Source organism: Magnolia sinica, chromosome 17, assembly GCF_029962835.1.
Source record: "Magnolia sinica isolate HGM2019 chromosome 17, MsV1, whole genome shotgun sequence".
NCBI classification, from domain to species: domain Eukaryota; kingdom Viridiplantae; phylum Streptophyta; class Magnoliopsida; order Magnoliales; family Magnoliaceae; genus Magnolia; species Magnolia sinica.
The window spans coordinates 63,532,459-63,550,039 of record NC_080589.1 but is presented as its reverse complement, the minus strand read 5'-3'; the positions used below and the strand labels follow the sequence as shown (position 1 = coordinate 63,550,039).

General features: G+C 38.6%; 1 protein-coding gene and 1 long non-coding RNA gene across 2 annotated transcripts; one reads left to right on the top strand and one right to left on the bottom strand.

Annotated features, from left to right (window-relative positions):
* Positions 1–7,540: 7,540 nt before the first annotated feature.
* On the bottom strand, positions 7,541–7,894 carry LOC131230574 (TPD1 protein homolog 1A-like). The gene has a single exon (XM_058226479.1). The coding sequence runs from the start codon at positions 7,892–7,894 to the stop codon at positions 7,541–7,543; it is 354 nt and encodes a 117-aa protein (XP_058082462.1).
* A 7,406-nt stretch (positions 7,895–15,300) lies between these two features.
* On the top strand, positions 15,301–16,977 carry LOC131230874 (uncharacterized). The gene is made up of 3 exons (XR_009164121.1): positions 15,301–15,926; positions 16,689–16,741; positions 16,845–16,977. It is a non-coding gene; the product is annotated as an uncharacterized LOC131230874 (long non-coding RNA).
* Positions 16,978–17,581: the final 604 nt, after the last annotated feature.

Genomic DNA, 17,581 nt, shown 5'->3' with positions numbered 1-17,581 from the left:
ATAATTTTAACAATATTTCTAGACCGATTATCATGGCTCATACTCGGCCTGGTTATTGGTGCATTCAAACTCTAACTGGAACACAAACTTTTGTCGATTCCCATTTGGAGTAATCAATAACATTCTAGCTCCGGACGTCTCCTGTGTCTTCGATCTGTCGAAAATCAATTTCCATGGTATAAGTTACGCGTAACATGAATCTGCAATACCAATAAAATTTTGTTTTTCTAAATCTGATAGGCAATCGGCTAAAAAAACTGCTATGGATTTAACCTTTTACTGCTTTCTGTGACACATAACACATCAAATTCAAATAAGGTCAACACCCATTTACCAATTCAATCATTAAGAATCGGCTGATTTAACATATACTTCACTAAATCAGTCATAGCTATTACATTTACTTTCTCGACCAACAAATCATGCCTCAATTTAGTGGCCGCGAAGTACAATGATAAGCATAATTTTTCTATGGTTGAGTACTTTTTTTTCACATCAAGCAACGTCTGACTCAAATAATAGTTTGTCCTTTCTTCTCGCATGTCATTATCTTGAGTAAAGAGAGCCTCGACCGAACCTGCAGAAGCTGAAATGTATAGCTCGAGCATTCAATTTTGTACAGGGGGCATCAACATGGGCGACTTCATTAGATACTCTTTGATTCTGTTAAAAGCCAGCTGGTGTTACTCCTCTCACATAAATTCGGTCCCCTGTTTCAATTTGAGCAAAAGGAGAAAAGACGTTAGTCTTGCCTAAGGAGTTAGATATAAATCATCTCAAAAAGTTTACATGACTCAGGGATCTCTACAGCTTAGTCTTATTTCTTAGAGGCTGCGCATTAATTACAGCCTAGGTCTTGTTTTGATCAATTTCGATCCCTTTTTGATGTACTAGGAATCCTAAGAAATTATCAGTCGAGACGCCAAAAGCTCACTTCAGTGGATTTATCTTTAACTTGTGACGTCTCATTTGTTCGAAAAATTTTAGCAAATGGGCTAAGTGCTCATTTGCAACAGTCAACTTAACCACCACGTTATTTATATAAACCTCCATAAAATGATTGATCATGTCATGAAAGATGGTATTCATTTTTCTTTGATATGTCGCACCAGCATTCTTCAAACTGAAAGGCATCACGATCCAACAATACATCCCCAAGGGTCCTAGACATCTAAATGTGGTCCTGGGATCATCATCCAATGCTATGTATATTTGATTGTACTCAGAGTGACCATATAGAAAGAACACAATACCGTGTCCCACAGCCCTATCAATAAGCTAACCGGCCATCGACATGGGATATTTCTCTTTCGGCATAGCCATATACATACATACATACATACATACATACATACATACATACATACATACATACATACATACATACATATATATATATATATATATATATATATATATCTTCAGATTTCAAAAATCGAAGCAGACCCTCAACTTACCATTCTTCTTCATCACAGGGACTATATTCGACATCCATTCTGCATATTTAATTGGTCGAATGAAACTAGCTTCCAAGATCCGCTTGATCTCTTCCTTAATCTTGATAGTGACCTCAGCCGTTATCCGCCTCGGTGGTTGTTTATACGGCCTATAACCTTCCTTCATGGGTAGCCTATGTTCGACCATGGATCTATCAAGTCTTGGCATGTCATGATAGTCCCAAGTAAATTAGTCAGCAAATTTTGAAAGGGATGTAATAAGTTGTGTATGAACAGTGGCTTTAGGTCGTGATTTGTTCCCAAATTAACTTCAACAAGTGGGTCTTGAACTTGCGGTTGATCATCCTCTTTTTCTTTGAGGAAATCTTAAAACTGTCTTCTTCGTTCGGTTCATTTACTTTGGCCAAATTTACAAACAAACCCTTATTAGCCTCCTTCAAACCCTCTTCAAGTTTTTTTTATTCTGGTCGTGAATTCAGCCCCAACCGTCTTTTTCTTTAGTGCTCTAGTCATGGGATTTCCTCAATGACGTAGCGAGGGACCGGTCGATAAAGGACAATATCCTTCGGCTAGGCATCATTGCTTCGATTTACCCTCGGAATGGCTTGCACGATACATTTTAGATTCTTTTTCATGGTAATTCTAGTAGGGCGAACAAGTTTATTCCTACCAGTAAACTTGATAAGTCCTACCTCTTTGCCATAATAATATGCTTCGTTGGCATTTGATGTTGCTATAAATGGCTTATTATTAGCCAGAACTAGCTCTACTTTGTTTTGATTCAAAAAAAATAATGAATTAGTGAAGGGAGGATAGGATGCATGCGAAAGAATGTATCCAATCTCTTCCTAACAGTTCATTGTAATTTGATGAAGTATCCACCACGAAACATGGTGCTAACTTAGTTTTAGTGCCTACAGTCAAATCGACCGGTAAGATGCTATGCGTATTTGTAACGTGGCCAGCAAAATTGCTAACAGTTACCTCTGACAGGATTAAATTGGCCACTGTCTTGCCCAATTTACCCATGGTCCTCTTCAGCAACAGATTGACTATGGCCCCATTGTATACTAATATCCTGGTTACAGGACATCCGTTTAAATGAGCCGATATATATATACAATAGTTTAAAGTGTTGTGTCATGTCGCTGGTAGATTTATCAATGATTACTTTTCAGATGCACCCTCAATAGTTATAGTGACCGTATCAACATGCAGTGTTTTCTCAGTGCTGGTTTCACTCCTCTCTTGTTCCTTAAACGGGAAGGAAGCATGTTGTATGATTATTAAAGAGGGATGTTCTTCTACATCTCCAGGCATTGTGTTTGGTTGCGTGAGCCATGCCTGAAAGCTATTCGGCTGTGTCAAGACTATATTACAATGGAACGTTATAGGAGATAACAAACCAAACACAATTTCACTACTTAAACATTGCCTCCCTTAGTGTTTCAGATTCAATTTTATTGATCTGGCTAGGGGGTTCTTCTGTCATATGTTCGGTTGAGAATTCGATCATCGGTGCATGTTTTTCCACATCTGCGGCCAACGACAGTTCATTGACGATCCATTCTTCTACTGGAAGATCTTCACGTAAATAATCAGACATATTAGCACCACTATCTTCTTCTTTAAACTCTTTCATACCTGTTGAGTGGTTTGGCGGGGTATTCTGTGCTTCAATTGGTAGGACGACTTTGACTGTATTTACTACTACTTCCTCATCCATCTTGGGAGCTCTTTAAAATGAACGAGGAAGTTTGGCACTTGATTGGGGGAAAGTCCCTCCCCCTTTTGCTTCTCTTTTTGTCGCGGCTTTCTGTCTCTGTCATCGACACTTTTAAATTCTTGTCATGGTTTTCGGCACAGCTGGAAGCTTTAGGCGAACAACTGGTTTCCACACACCCTCGCATATGTTTAGAAGCTTGACTGTTCTCTCGTCAAGAATGGCCTCTACCGTGAGTGTTGAAGATAAGCTGGATTCATCGACCGCGGTGCTACATTGGGGCAGCATGAATTATTGGTATGATGATCTCATTTGTTCATCTTCTAGAAGCTATGATAGAAGGCCCAACATAAGAAAATTATGTTGAACGGATCATCTTTATGTGAGATGAATTCAGAGCATGGAAGATAGAATTTTCAATGTATCACATTCAACTCTAAAAGAATTAGAGCCAGGGTGATAGAATTAGAGCCAGGGTCATTTTTACTCCATCTTAGTGGGCTATAAATGGAGCGGGCCTCCTTCATTGGGCAGTTAGTGTCCAGGCCTGTTCTCATTTTGGGAGCCCAGCCCATTGAACTCGGTATTTTATGCTAGTTTGTCCAGCCCAAAGTTAGCAAAATGCAGTAGGATAAAATACGGTGGGGAAGTGGTGGTGGGCTTGGGTATCATGGTAAGGGCCTACTGAATCAATGGTTTTGATCACTAAACCAAGATCCCAGATGGTGAAATTTAAAATCTCAACCGGATCAAAACTTCATAATGTAAAACACAACAACCTAAAACAATAGTACTACTAGATGTTAGCTAGATATTAGCCATTGAAAATACATTTTATTTCATTTTTTTAAAATAATCTAATTTTTTTTTCTATGCAGTTAGGAATGTAGTCATAGATTTTCATGTAGGAATGCCGCTCTGTCACCCCACATGATTAATATTGGGCACTGGACGGTCCCAGCACAGGCCCAAGCAGATTAGTTTTGTTGATCGCAAGTTTAGGATCACCTGATTGGCATGATTTTTTAACTGTATCTTGATTTTACTTGTAGCAGTGAATGAATGGTTTGAATCGCACATGTGTGATTTAAAAGGTTTGGGGTTGCATGGGGAAGTTAGCAAAGCCCATTGTTCATGTATTGAAGTTCCTAGAATACTCATTGATGGAATTTGATATTTTTGTCCATTTCCTGGTCTTTTAATTGCAAGTGTCATTAATCTTAGTTGAGAATCCTCATTAATACATGTTGCTTGGGAGAGGGTGTATCTGTGTTTTCATCATCATTCACGTACAGCATAGTCTACCTAGGGCCACCACAGTGGCAACATAGGCCCACCTGATGGATGGCTTGAATCTAGCGGTGTGGCCACATTGTCACATGCAGCCGTTGGCAGGCAGGCCGAATGCCCAATACAAGCTGTGGGATTAGCAACCTCTACTTTTAAAAATGAAGAACATACGTAGCCTGTACAATGTATATATTTACGGTATGTATATAAGGCTTCTACATTGCAAATGGAGGGGATCAGGACCGTACATCTGGTCACTTGAGGTACCGTTGGCACCGACCAGGCCTGCCGATTGTTGCAGTCCACTGGATGGACGGCCTGAACAACCACACAGCCACATTGCCACATATTGGCCAGCAACACATAACAGCTAATGAAAGGTGGGGATTTAACGAATAAACACAACCTTTATCATAGACGGAGAAAATAAGGTGAGCAAAGAAAAGCTTGCTTGTAACTGCCATTTAAAAATAACAGTAATAATAATAATCTCTCTTTCCCTTGAAGTGAGAGGGAGGAGACGCTAGGGAGTACTTTTAGAGAGAAAATGGGCTTGTCTGCATATGGAATTGCATTTTTTGGATTTTTAAATTGGATTTTTTTTTTTTTTTTTCTATTTTTAACCCGTTTTGATTTTTCGGGTTCTATGTAGGATTCCCCCATATATCAAGATTTTCTTTATTTAGAGTTATTTTTAAAAAAAAAAATTAAAAAAATTTTTAAAAAAAATAAAAAACAAAAAATGGGCTTACATGAACCATATGTGGTCCACATTAATTATGAAATAGACTAATATTTGGAATTTCACTTCATCATGATCAATGGCACATAATGAGCGGGTTGGATGGAATACACACCCCACGGTGTGCCCTACACAAACCGAAATTTTTTTAATTTTGCCCCCAGTATGTAAAATTGTGTATCTCACTCAGCTGATGGAAAGTCGGACACGGATTGCGTACTGAGTAAACTCTGTACGGTCCACCATGATTTACATATGTTATCCACTCCGTCCATCCATTTTAAGAGATAATTTGAGGGCTCAAGCCCAAAAACGAAATATATCCAAATCTCAAGTGGACCTCACCACGGGAAACAGTGTGAATTGAAATTCTACCGTAAAAGATTTCTTGGGGCTACAGAAGTTTTGGATCAATCTGTTATTTGTGTTTTCCCTTCATCTATGTCTTTTTTATCTTATTAACAGGTTGGATGACAAATAAACATCTTTGTGAGCCCTACCAAGGTTTCAATGGTGGAATTCATTATTCCTACTCTTTCCTGTGGTGTGGCACACTTAAGCTTTGGGAATTCTTCAATTTTCGGCTCAACCACTAAAATGACCTGGAAAAACGGATGGACGGCGTGAATAGCCCATATACATTCACGGTAGGCCCAAATGAGCTTACTCAGTAAGATAAAAGTGTACTGAGTAACTCAGTAAGCAATCCGATTTATGGAAAGTCGATGACAGAGATTTCGGAGGGGTGGAACCGCTGCCGACAACTTAGATGCAGTGTTCTGTAATACTGTTGGGTCCGCATTCTTCTATAAGTAAAATCCACTCGGTGCATCGCGTCCCCTTTCATTTTAACTGCACATAGAAAACATTATAACACTTTCCAACACTTCGATGGGCCACACCATATGATCAGCGTAATTTTTTGCGTAAAATCTAAAAATTCGAGTGGTATGGCCCATATGAGTTTTCAAAATAGACGGTTAAGAAAGCAGCGACCCACGTTGAATGGAAAATGGCCAAATAGAAAGGCATTAGTATCTTCCAATATGGTAGATTTCATGTGCATCCCCCATCCACTATGGGCATTAAGATCAACGGTTTGGATCAACGAACTACCGAACCCACATGAACATAATCCCGCATGTATAATTCCTCATAACTAAATGCAGATGGCGCGGCTACATCGAGGTGGGCCGCGCGCGCCATGTGAATGCGTAGGTTTCGGGTGTCTCGTCCATTGCTCCCTGTGGTGTGTCGGTCCTGATCTTTGGATCATGATTATTTTTTAAATATACAATGAGCATGAGGAGTCACACCAGATTCACGGTTTGGATCTGATCATTTCAAACAGACAATACCACATCAACGGTTATTATTCAATTAGCATGCAGGTGGGACTAACATGATGGATGGTCTGAACTGTTGAAATCATCCTGCACATGCGAAACGTGTACAGCATGCAGCTGGGGACTTGTTTTGGTAATCCATACCATAGATCACGTGGTCCCCACTGTCTGCAGGTGTGGCACAAGAATAGCCAATATCGGGAGATCCTAGCCATTGAATGTACAGTTTTTGTTGAATGTGAATTGTTGCAGTGTTTACTATTATTATTATTTTTTCCCTCAGGATCTGTTTAGAGATTTCTGGGGTGTTCCCCACCCAACACATGGCCCACCAATCACCTATCTAGATCATGGGCCCATCCATGGTCGGGCCCACTAAATCATTTGATGGTTTTAAGACTCGTTCGAGTCGAGATGAAAGGGTGCAGATGGTGAAATTTGTAAACTTTCAGCTAGACCACCCATATAAGAGTGGGCAGATTGGGTGTGACCAGATGATCCCAAGATGTCAATGGTTTGGGCCAGATTATCCCACCTGACCTAAAACCTCAAAGTATAGACAAATCTTTTTATGCATCCATGATATGGGGCCCACCTTTGATCACTCATTTTCAAAAAGATCACTGGTTATGATGATATTAAGCATCCCATCAATGGATTAGAAATGGATGGTCCACATTTATTACAGTTGAAGGGGTCGAATTAACAATCTAGACCATCCATCATGTCTAGGCCACCTTTCATTATATACAAAACATTTTATCATTATCCATAATGTGGGCCCACCATTGACTGTCCCCTGTTAAAAGTTACATCGATCAAATAAAATTAATTACGTACCCAGAAAACGAATTGGAAATCTAATTTTAATATATTTATTATTCTCAAATCCCCATCAAAGGATGAAAATCAATAGAGTCCGCAAAACATTTCAAATCAACGAAAACATGTTATTCTGGAATTACGCCTCCCATCTCCTCTCTCATGAGCAATTAATCTGAGATGATGCCGGTGACAGATCAAACGGTGTCATCCATGCGTATTTGAACTTAATAGGCGATGATTGGAAGACGCCATTGCCATTGTTGATGAGACAAAGCACACCATCGAGTGGTTTGAGCAATGTGGGGTCCACCTTCTCGACGCTGCTGAATCCAGCACAACGGACTATAACATTGGACTGTGAGCAGATGCAGTTGTTGGCTATGGTCACTTCATATTCGGGCTTCCCTTCGACTGAGGCTCCAGTTTTCACCTGCGTAACCACGATGTTGGAGATACTGCATGGGGCAGCCCAACCTGCATGTTTTAGCAATTCAGTATCCGATGGGACCATATTTATTTATTTTTTATCAACGGCTAGATTTTCTCAATGATTTCCTATAGCTAGAGCTGGTGCCCTGAGAGCACTAACAGTATAATTGGACAGTCCAATCAAAGGACTTGGTCTATCAATTACGTCCATAAAAAAATTCACGATCCAGATGGAATAATTTGAGCCATCCAATTAATAGCTTAAAAAATGGATGGTAGAGATCATTTATGGAAAAATGAGCTTAACCAACAATTGGAGCAATACATATGTTGGGACCAATCATGGATTGGTTATAGTTTCTAAGATTTACATTCGTCAAACAACCCTAACCATCCCATCTATGGCCTGGAAAATGGAAGGCTATAATCAACAGGCCAACTTATAAACGGATCAGATCTCCCAATCAGTGCGATGTACAGCTTGTAGCCCATAATTGTATAATGGACTTAATTGACGGTATGGATCTAGTGATTGGCCTGTTTGGTCCAGTTCTCTAGAGCACTGGAGCATTTCCCAAAAATAAAATGAAATAGAGTTGAAGATATATATATATATATATATATATATATATATATATATATATATATATATATATATATATATATATATATATATATATATAATGACATTAGAGACCTTGTTTGAAGACACAGAGAAAAAGAAAAGCACTGAAAAGTTTGAGTGAGGTTGCCATGTTTGGCTGCTCTCTATATTGGATTTTTTCTTGTTTTTGAGACTTGGAAGGAGGGATTATTTATAGAGGGAAGGAGGTAGATTTCATAGCATTTAAAAAAAAAAAAAATCAATTTTGGTATTTTAATTATTGAGAAATACTTCAGAGCATGACTGAGTTAGAGGGCACCTAGTTGTATCGGTCCTCTTGGACAGTTCAATTGATCAATCTGAACCGTTCATCAAGTCAAGAACACATTTCATAGACTACCATGCAAAAATCTCACTGATCAATAATCTAATCCATCCATGACTTGGCCTTTTTTTATCCATCCTTTTTTCCAGGCAACAGTTGGATGACTATGATAGCCTAACAAAACTGATACTTTAAGAATCATGAGAAATATGTTATGGGCCCTAACAAATAGATGGATCAGATTGTCGATCGGACATTTTTTTTTGTAAGCAACATTGACCGTACATATTAAAGGCCTTTGATCAATGGATAATATTTGTTGGCTTGTCATCACGTTTGCACAGTAGTCCATGAAAAATGGTTTAGACCTAATCAACAGTCTGGATCAATGAACTGGACTATCCAAGTGGACTGATGCAACTAAGGAGCACCATAGCTTACATGCTCTGAGAGCACTGGAGCATTTCTCCATTTTTATTTCTATTTATTGATAATTCTATTTTTCCATTTTTGTATTTAATTTTTGGATCGTATATAAATCGCTGGATTTTTTTTTTTCCTTGATTTGGTATTTCATTTGCTAGAGGATCTATACCATAAATTAGCGGTCCATTACACAATATACGTACAGGTAGTAGTAGTAAACTTGCACAAGATCCTGTCCCTTAATATGTTGGGCCCTAATGGTGCATGACCCAATGGTTGCAACCATGCGGGTGTTCCTAAAGAGTAATTTGAATACTCTTGATAGTTGCCAATAGGCATCAAATAGTTTAAGTAATCTCACCGATATGTTGGCACGTGGACTGTCCATCGCATGTTCAAATAACTGAACGGCGCGGATCTGATTCACTTATGCAATCTGGGACGCGGATTTCCAGCGAAAAGCTTTCGCAGGAAGTTCCTGCGCAAGGATGCTGTGTGGGGCGGGTGTATGTGAGAAATCCATTCCGTCCATCTGTTTTGCGAGCTCATTTTAATATGTGTCATAAAAAATGAGGTTTATAAAAGCCTCAGGTGGGTCACACGAGAGGGAAAATCGGGAAAATAAATTCCTACCGTTGAAACCTTCCTGGGCTCCATCTTGATGTTTATATACTATCCAAACCGTTTATCAGGTTATTACCAATAAGATGAAGCGAAAAAAATGAGAAATATAACCTGATACAAAACATTTATGGCCATAAGAATACTTCAACGGTTCTCACTGAATTCCCACCGTTTCCTCTCGTGCTCATGAGTGGTGGATACGCTTAATTTTTGGTAGTACGTCCTAATATGATCTCGTAAAACGGATGAACGGGGTGGATTTTTCAAAAACATCTCAGTGGGCCCCATCCACAAAATGATCTTGTAAAACGGATGGACGGGGGTGGATTTTTCAAAAACATCTCAGTGGGCCCCATCCAGTATCCTTGTGCGGGAACTCCCTGCGAAAAGCTTTCACGGGAAATCCTCGTCCTGCTATATGTCCATAGATTCAGTCCTTCCTTTAGGGCTGTACAAGAGTCGAATCCGTCGAGCTTGGCAAAGCTCGGCTCGACTCCGTCGGTAACTAACCCTGCTCGGCCTGACTCGGTCCTCGAGCCTGACTTGCCAGCTCGGTTCAGATCAGTTCGATCAGCAGCTCAAGCTCGTTCGAGCTGAGTTCAAACTTATGCCACGTTTTATCAAACACATAGAGTACACTTTTCGATTTTTCACAAAATGCAAAATAGTAACAACAATATATAAGTATTTCATCAAACACTTCGCGGCCAACATTAAAATCATGATTTGAGGGCAATTTTTTAATGCGAAGCAAGTTTTTTTTTTTTGTAGTGATTTGTTTCGTATCTATTCTTTCCTCGCCGCTCGCCGCCGATCTCACCCAAAATAGTACTTCATTGAGTCATTTCATCAAACACTTGGCGAGAAACATGAATATCAAAATAACCGAGTCACTGGGCCAATTCGATCCGAGTCGATTTGAGTTGAGGTTCGATCCAAGTCGAGTCAAGCTCGGGCAAGCTCGAAGTCAGCTTGAAATTTTTTCGAGCTAAAAAAATCAGCTCGAGCTCAGTTTCGAACCAAGTCGAATCGAGCTTTTTTGAGTTAAGTCGAGGTAGTTAACCGAGTTAACTCAGTTCGTGTACAACTCTGTTAATGACTTAGATATTGGCTTTAACACCGGAAAGACATGGATACCACCCTTTTTAGACTAGATTTAGGTAGTGACACGTCTCGTACCAAGGTTGGTACGGGTCATCCATTTTTCTAGCTTATTTTATGTCATTGGCCCAAAATTAAGTGCGGATTTCCTGTCGAAAGACTTTCACATGAAGTTGCTGCACTAGAAACTTTTGTGGAGCCCATCGTGATGTTTGTGAGAAATCCACTCGTCCATCTATTTTGTGAGATCATTTTAGTATATTAGACCAAAAGTGAGCAAAATCCAAGACTCAAGTGGGTGCACTAAAGGAAGAGGTGTGTTGGGAAATTCCTACCGTTGAAACCTCTGGGGTCGACAGTGATGTTTACATGCCATTCATAGTGTCGTTCACGTTGGGATGAACTGAAAACATAAATCTTACCTTGATTTAAAATTTATGTGGCCCCATGAATATTTCAACTATGGAATTTCAATCCACACATTTTTTGCTCACTTGAGTATTGGATCCAGCTCATTTTTGTCCTCGTGTTCTAAAATGAGCTCACAAAATGGATGGACGTGGTGGATTTCTCACAAACATCACAGTGGGCCCCACCTAGTTTTCCAGTATAGTAACTTCCTGCAAAGGCCTTCTGTAGGAAATCCACGTCCGTCAGATAAAAATATCGGGTGGACCACATAACAGGAAACAGTGGTGATTGAACGACCACCAGTAGAATCTTTTCAGGGCCACAAATTTTGAATTAAGTTGATACTTGAGTTTTCCCTTCATCCATGTTTGTGATATAATCAACAAGTTAGATTAGAAATTTTTAATAGTGGGCATTGAATCATCACTATTGCACGTGGTGTGGTCCACCTTCGATTTGAATCTGTCTCTTTTTTGGGCTTACGCCTAAAATGAGCTGAAAAAAATGGATGGAAGGCGTGGATAAAACACATACATCATGATAAGGCCCACAACACTGATCAGTTCTGAGGTTTCTATAATACCGAAATTTTAGTACTAAAGGGATCACCACCACATTTGTGTTACATTCCTATAATTTCCATCATCATATATTTAAAACCATATCATCTGATTCCACTCATTTGAAACTTACTTCAACAAGATAAAAATCAAATATTGTTCAACCTGATCATATTTATAAATAATGATGAATCATATTTATGTATCGATAGATACAATAAAGAAATTAAACTCTTCAATAATAACTATATAAATAATTCATTAATCTAGCATAGTAAGTTCATGTTTTGCCAAATATGACAAATGGTCCCATGATTCATCCGGCAATTGATTCTCATTTTTCGATACTTGGTTCAGATTTCCTGTTTTATTCATATCTATACGGTTGTCAATTCACAACGTTAGCGGGCAAAGCTAGTGAGAATTACCAACATGGTTCTTCACATTAAATTATAATAGAATAATATTAATCACGCACAATATAAGTTCAAAAAGAAAATATAAATATTATGCAATGCATGAATGCATCAAGTGAGAATCCATCCACCTACTTGAATTGGAAACCCGTTAACCCCATTTACCCTTGGTAAGCTTCTACCATTTGGTAGGCATAGGCAAGGCGCACATCTATTCTTTATGTAGGCTTCCACTAATATAGTGGGCTGCTGGTAACGATTCTACCAAGTATACTAATTGGGGATGTCCCCCAGGAATTCAGCACGTGTTGTGCATGCAAATGATAAATGCACAAGCATATCAAGTGGTCGTGAATCATGCATTAAAAAGATTATTCTGATTTTCATATTGAATCAATACAATCTCATACTATCCAGTAATATCAGTATATCATTCAATTCATGTCCAATTAGTAATTCATCATATAGGTTGCATCATTCATCATATATATTGCATCAATATAATAACTCAAATAATTGATTATACTAACACATTCATCAAACCATATCATTATTACTATATTAATACAGAAATCACATGTTCATTGAAATCAAATAAGAGTACGTAGCAACTACATCCGGGTAAGTATACAATATATCAAACAATCCATCTATTTTAACTTAATGGAGGAGAAATACATCAAGATCACTTACCTTAATGCGATAAAGATGATTCCGTAAACCAATGGTTTGATTTGAATTAGAATTTTTTAAAATTACATAAATAAAAATTATTTTTAATCTTACGAGCCCAAATTTTATTGATTTAAATTCAATTAAGATGTCTCATTTAAATGAATTCATAAATTAGAAAATAATATTTGAAATAATAAGGTGCTATTAGAATTAGTCCCCTAGAATTTCTGTAGATTTGGGTTCTTTTCAATAACAATCCTGAAAATTCATTTTTTTTAAAGTTTGGGCAGCATTCTGTAATTATAACGTCCTGGATTTTTGCTATTTTGGATTTCTAAAAATCCTTAAAAATTTTCAATATACTTAGCCTACATTGTTACTGACTGACCCTTAACGCTCGAGGTGAGCCTATATGTAGGTTGTACTAATAAAGAACCGCACAAATCTGATTAATCAACCATATGAAGCCAACGAATCTTCCCGATCACTTAAACATCGAGTTTAGCATCGTGATTTGTTCACATAGGAACCAAATCTATTTGACCTACCACTAACTAATTAAGACAACAACAAATAAATAAATATCGCAAAGTTGAGACAACTAGGGGTCGAATCTTAATTAACCAACCAAACAGACCCAATTATCCTTTTTTAAGGATGTATATTGATCAGGAAGAACCTGTATAACTCACCCCCCATTCGGGCTTAGCCAAGGAGAAAAAAAAAATCCAGCTAAGCTTATCGTAAACTACGTACATGTATACCTCCATCAGACCCACTGGATTGCCCGAATGGACTTGCCTAATGATCCACAGCCCGACCCTATCAAGGAACAAACAACCCCTAACCGAAACAGGAAGATCGACTACGTTGTTGGTGCAAATGCAACCTTGGAGCTTAGACCCCATGCGAGCTATACCATCCACTGGGCCGTTGCCTTCCCTGTGAACATGGCTAAAGGTCACTGACAAAATATTCCTTAACCTATCGATCCTCTGCAACCATTATTACCAATGCCAACTCGGATGGGAGTCGCCCCTAAGGAGCGACACCACCATTTTAGAATCTGATTCGATAACAACCTTATGGAGCCCCATCTACTGGCAAATTGCCTAGCCATCATACACTGCCCGAAGCTCTGCTCTGCAGTTGGATCCAACTCCATAACCCAACGAGAAAGCAAAGTGAAGCTCACCGCGATCCCCTCTACAAATACCCCCACCTCCTGATGGGCCTGGGTTGCCCCACTACAAGAAATTGGCCTTTTACCAATGAACTTATTTTCGATGAAATAAATTTCGTCGGTACACATGACTTTCCCGAACGAAATCATATTTTTGTCGGCAAAAGATTCCCGCCACGAACAAATATGTTCCCGCCACCTACAACGACGACCTGAAAATTTTTCCCGACGACATTATGTATCGTCGGTGAAAACTATTTTCCCGACAATTATTTTGTCGATAAATGTAATTTTTCCCCTTGGTGTCCTTTCCGATGATGGAGATGTTATTTTTACCGACGTTATAAAATATCGTCGGTAAAGGAACTTTTTACCGACGAAAAAAATTTGTCGATAAAGGAACTTTTTACTGACGAAATAGACACATCGTTGGACCAAATGAATGGCAGACATATTATTTCACTTTGTGTGGTTGATCATGAATGTTGATTTGTAATTTTTGTTTTTGGTGTAGCTAATAAGTATATTTAAAAACATATGTACGGAGTGGATGGGGCTGATAGAGCACGGGTGGGCCCAAATATTTTTGAAACCTTTTACCGATGAATTGTGAAAAGTATTACTGACAAAAAGTTTCGTCGGTAATAATGATATGTTTTAACTCGAACCGACTCCAGCGCCCCTCTCTCTCTCTCTCTCTCTTCTTACCCTACCCCCCTCTCCCACTCGAATGAGCGCCGCTGCCTGCCCGACGCCCCTATTCCGATCACCCTAAACCCTAACTCGTTGTTGCCTGCCCAACGCCCGATGGTCTCCCTCTCTGTCTCTCTCGTCTCAAATCTCTCTTACCTTGGTCGAAAAGGTATTTTATTTCGTTCTTATGATTCCAGTCTTTTTGAAATAGGGGTAAATCAATTTTTGTTTGGATGCCCATAAATGGTTTAGGGCCTATTTAGATTACTGTAAGTTGGGTTAGTGGGAAGTGACTTACAGGGAAGTCACTTGCAGGTGATGTTTGGGGGAAGAAATTCACCTGTAAGTCTCTATTTGGGGGAAGAAATTCACTTACAGGGAAGTAGATGATCGTGTGCTCTTGAAGTATAGTCTTTGTTTTTTTTTTTTTTTTTTATGACATCTCATCCTTGTCCTTTTCTATATTTTTAGTTCTTCAGTTTTGGGGGCATAACTTTTCTGTATGATGATATTCATTATAGGATGAATCAATTCGTACTGTAGATTTGAGTCCATACTCATCTTTTGATTTTCAAGTTGCAAATGGATTATTGCCACTACAAAAGCTTTATCCAAGCAGAATCTACCAAAATCACTAGGAAATTGATTTGGGTTTGTTTTGGATTTTTGGGTTTTTAATTCCAATTGCATAATCCAATGCAATTATTCCATTTAGGTTTTCTTTCTATTTTTTTACGATGATTGATTGCTTTTATTTAGCTGGTCGTTGAAAAGGGAACTGGTGACCTACAACTAGCTGTGGTTTACCTAACACACAATCCACTTTTACAAGCATTTTGTGCTAGGGTCCAATTAGAAACAAAATTCCCAAGGCACATCTTTTTTCATATGCAGGCTAGTGCATTCAAAGGGCCTGTTTTCACCCATGCAGATGTCAAGCCTGATATGGTGGTGAAGGCAAAGGTGCTTTTTTTCCTGCATTCATTGTTACTTTTGTTTTGCTGACAGTCTTCAAGCCACTCTTTGTTTTGTTTGTAATAGTATTAATACTTGATTTATGCAGAGACTATGTACCTAACTCCAATGGAGAAATAAGGTGCAAGGAAGGGCTTTTTTCATCATTTGAATTGATGTTTTACAATGGAATTTGTTTGGTCCCTTTCCTACTAATCTTTATAATCTGTTCCACTTAAATTGAGGTTGCCGCATCATTAGTTACTAGCATTTGCAGGCTGTGGATATGGATTTTTCATTTTTACAATGATGTGTTGTATTCAAATCTATTTGTTGGAAGTCAGAACCCACCCGATGAATCATAGTTCGAAAGCTTGACCTAACTCAGAGGAGTTGACTCAGTCAGGTTAAATCTAGACTCAGAGAAAATCACATTTCAGTCACAAACCTTTAAAAAAAAAGAAAAGTTGTAGTACGTAGTTACTTTGATTGAGTTAGGTTTTCAAGTTTTAAGCAATGAGATGAACGGTCTAGACTTGGGTTAAGAGTCAAGAGATACTATTTGTAAAGTTTTCTAAGGACACAATTGAGAGCTTTCAGTCAATCAAGGTTGTAGAAGTCTTTTATTTTATTAGAAGATGGATTCCAGATTTTTCAAAGGATATTACCTAACCTGCCCTAGTTAGCCTGCCACTACTCCCATCAAGCACATGAATCAAAATCTTTTGTTGTCACTTCCCATGTCGCTGAAATTGCATATGATATTCACGGCCGAGGTACCCATTTTTGCTTCCTTTGTGCATTGTGGTTTTTTTTTTTTTTTTTTATTGCTTCATTTCAGAACTCTTGAATACTATTGATATGCACTGCCCTTGAATGTTGACTTTCTTGCAATGAGTTCTAGGTAAGAATTTGATGCAGGTCATAGCCCCGTTCAACCTGAGAATGGCATGCAAGGTGGCCACGTACACTTTGATCTGGCTGGTCCAAACTTTGTATGCAATTCCTCTTGCAACTGTTTTATGGTGTTCTTAAAGTGGAATGTTGTTGTGTTATGCAGGCGATCAAGATGCTATCCAGTATAGGTGTAGAGAGGCACCAAAAGCTGTCATAGAGCTTGAAAATTATGGGTTGCCATTTTCCCGAACTGAAGAAGGGAAAATATATCAGTGTGCATTTGGTGGTCAAAGCCTCTGGCTGGTATTTATCATCCTATTCATAACATGGACATCATTTCTAGTTCTTATATGACTTTGTTACTTCTATATGTTGGAGTAACAGCAACTCAATCACGATTAAGACAAACTTCACAAATAACACACGTAAGCAATAAGGGCTGATTTCTTTGGATTGTAGGATAGCAGAATATATTCAAGTTTTTGTTGTTATTCTTTAACACCACGTAGTAGACTGTTTTATAGACATAATGAGGCACCTAACACTTGAGAGATTTAAGCAGCTACTGACATGTGGCTTAATCGCATCCAACTTAGTTACAACAAATAGAGAGTAAATCTTGGAATTTCAAACGTTCATGACCATTGAGTTTGAATTCTTCTCAACACGCCCCCTTAATTCAAACAACCTCAGCTCCGAGCATTTCTCGTAACTTGACAAATTTCTGCCAGGAAAGCGCTTTAATGAAAATGTCTGCAATTTGATCCTCGATGTTGCAGTATTCTAACTTGATTTCTCCTTTCGCCACGCGTTCTCTTATGAAGTGATGACGTACTTCTATGTGTTTAGTCCTTGCATGAAATGCTGAATTTTTTGTCATTGCAATGGCAGATTTGTTGT

What these genes read in the sequence shown, in the direction of transcription:
- LOC131230574 (XM_058226479.1), bottom strand. Translation starts at nt 7,894, where the DNA reads ATGGTCCCATCGGATACTGAATTGCTAAAACATGCAGGTTGGGCTGCC.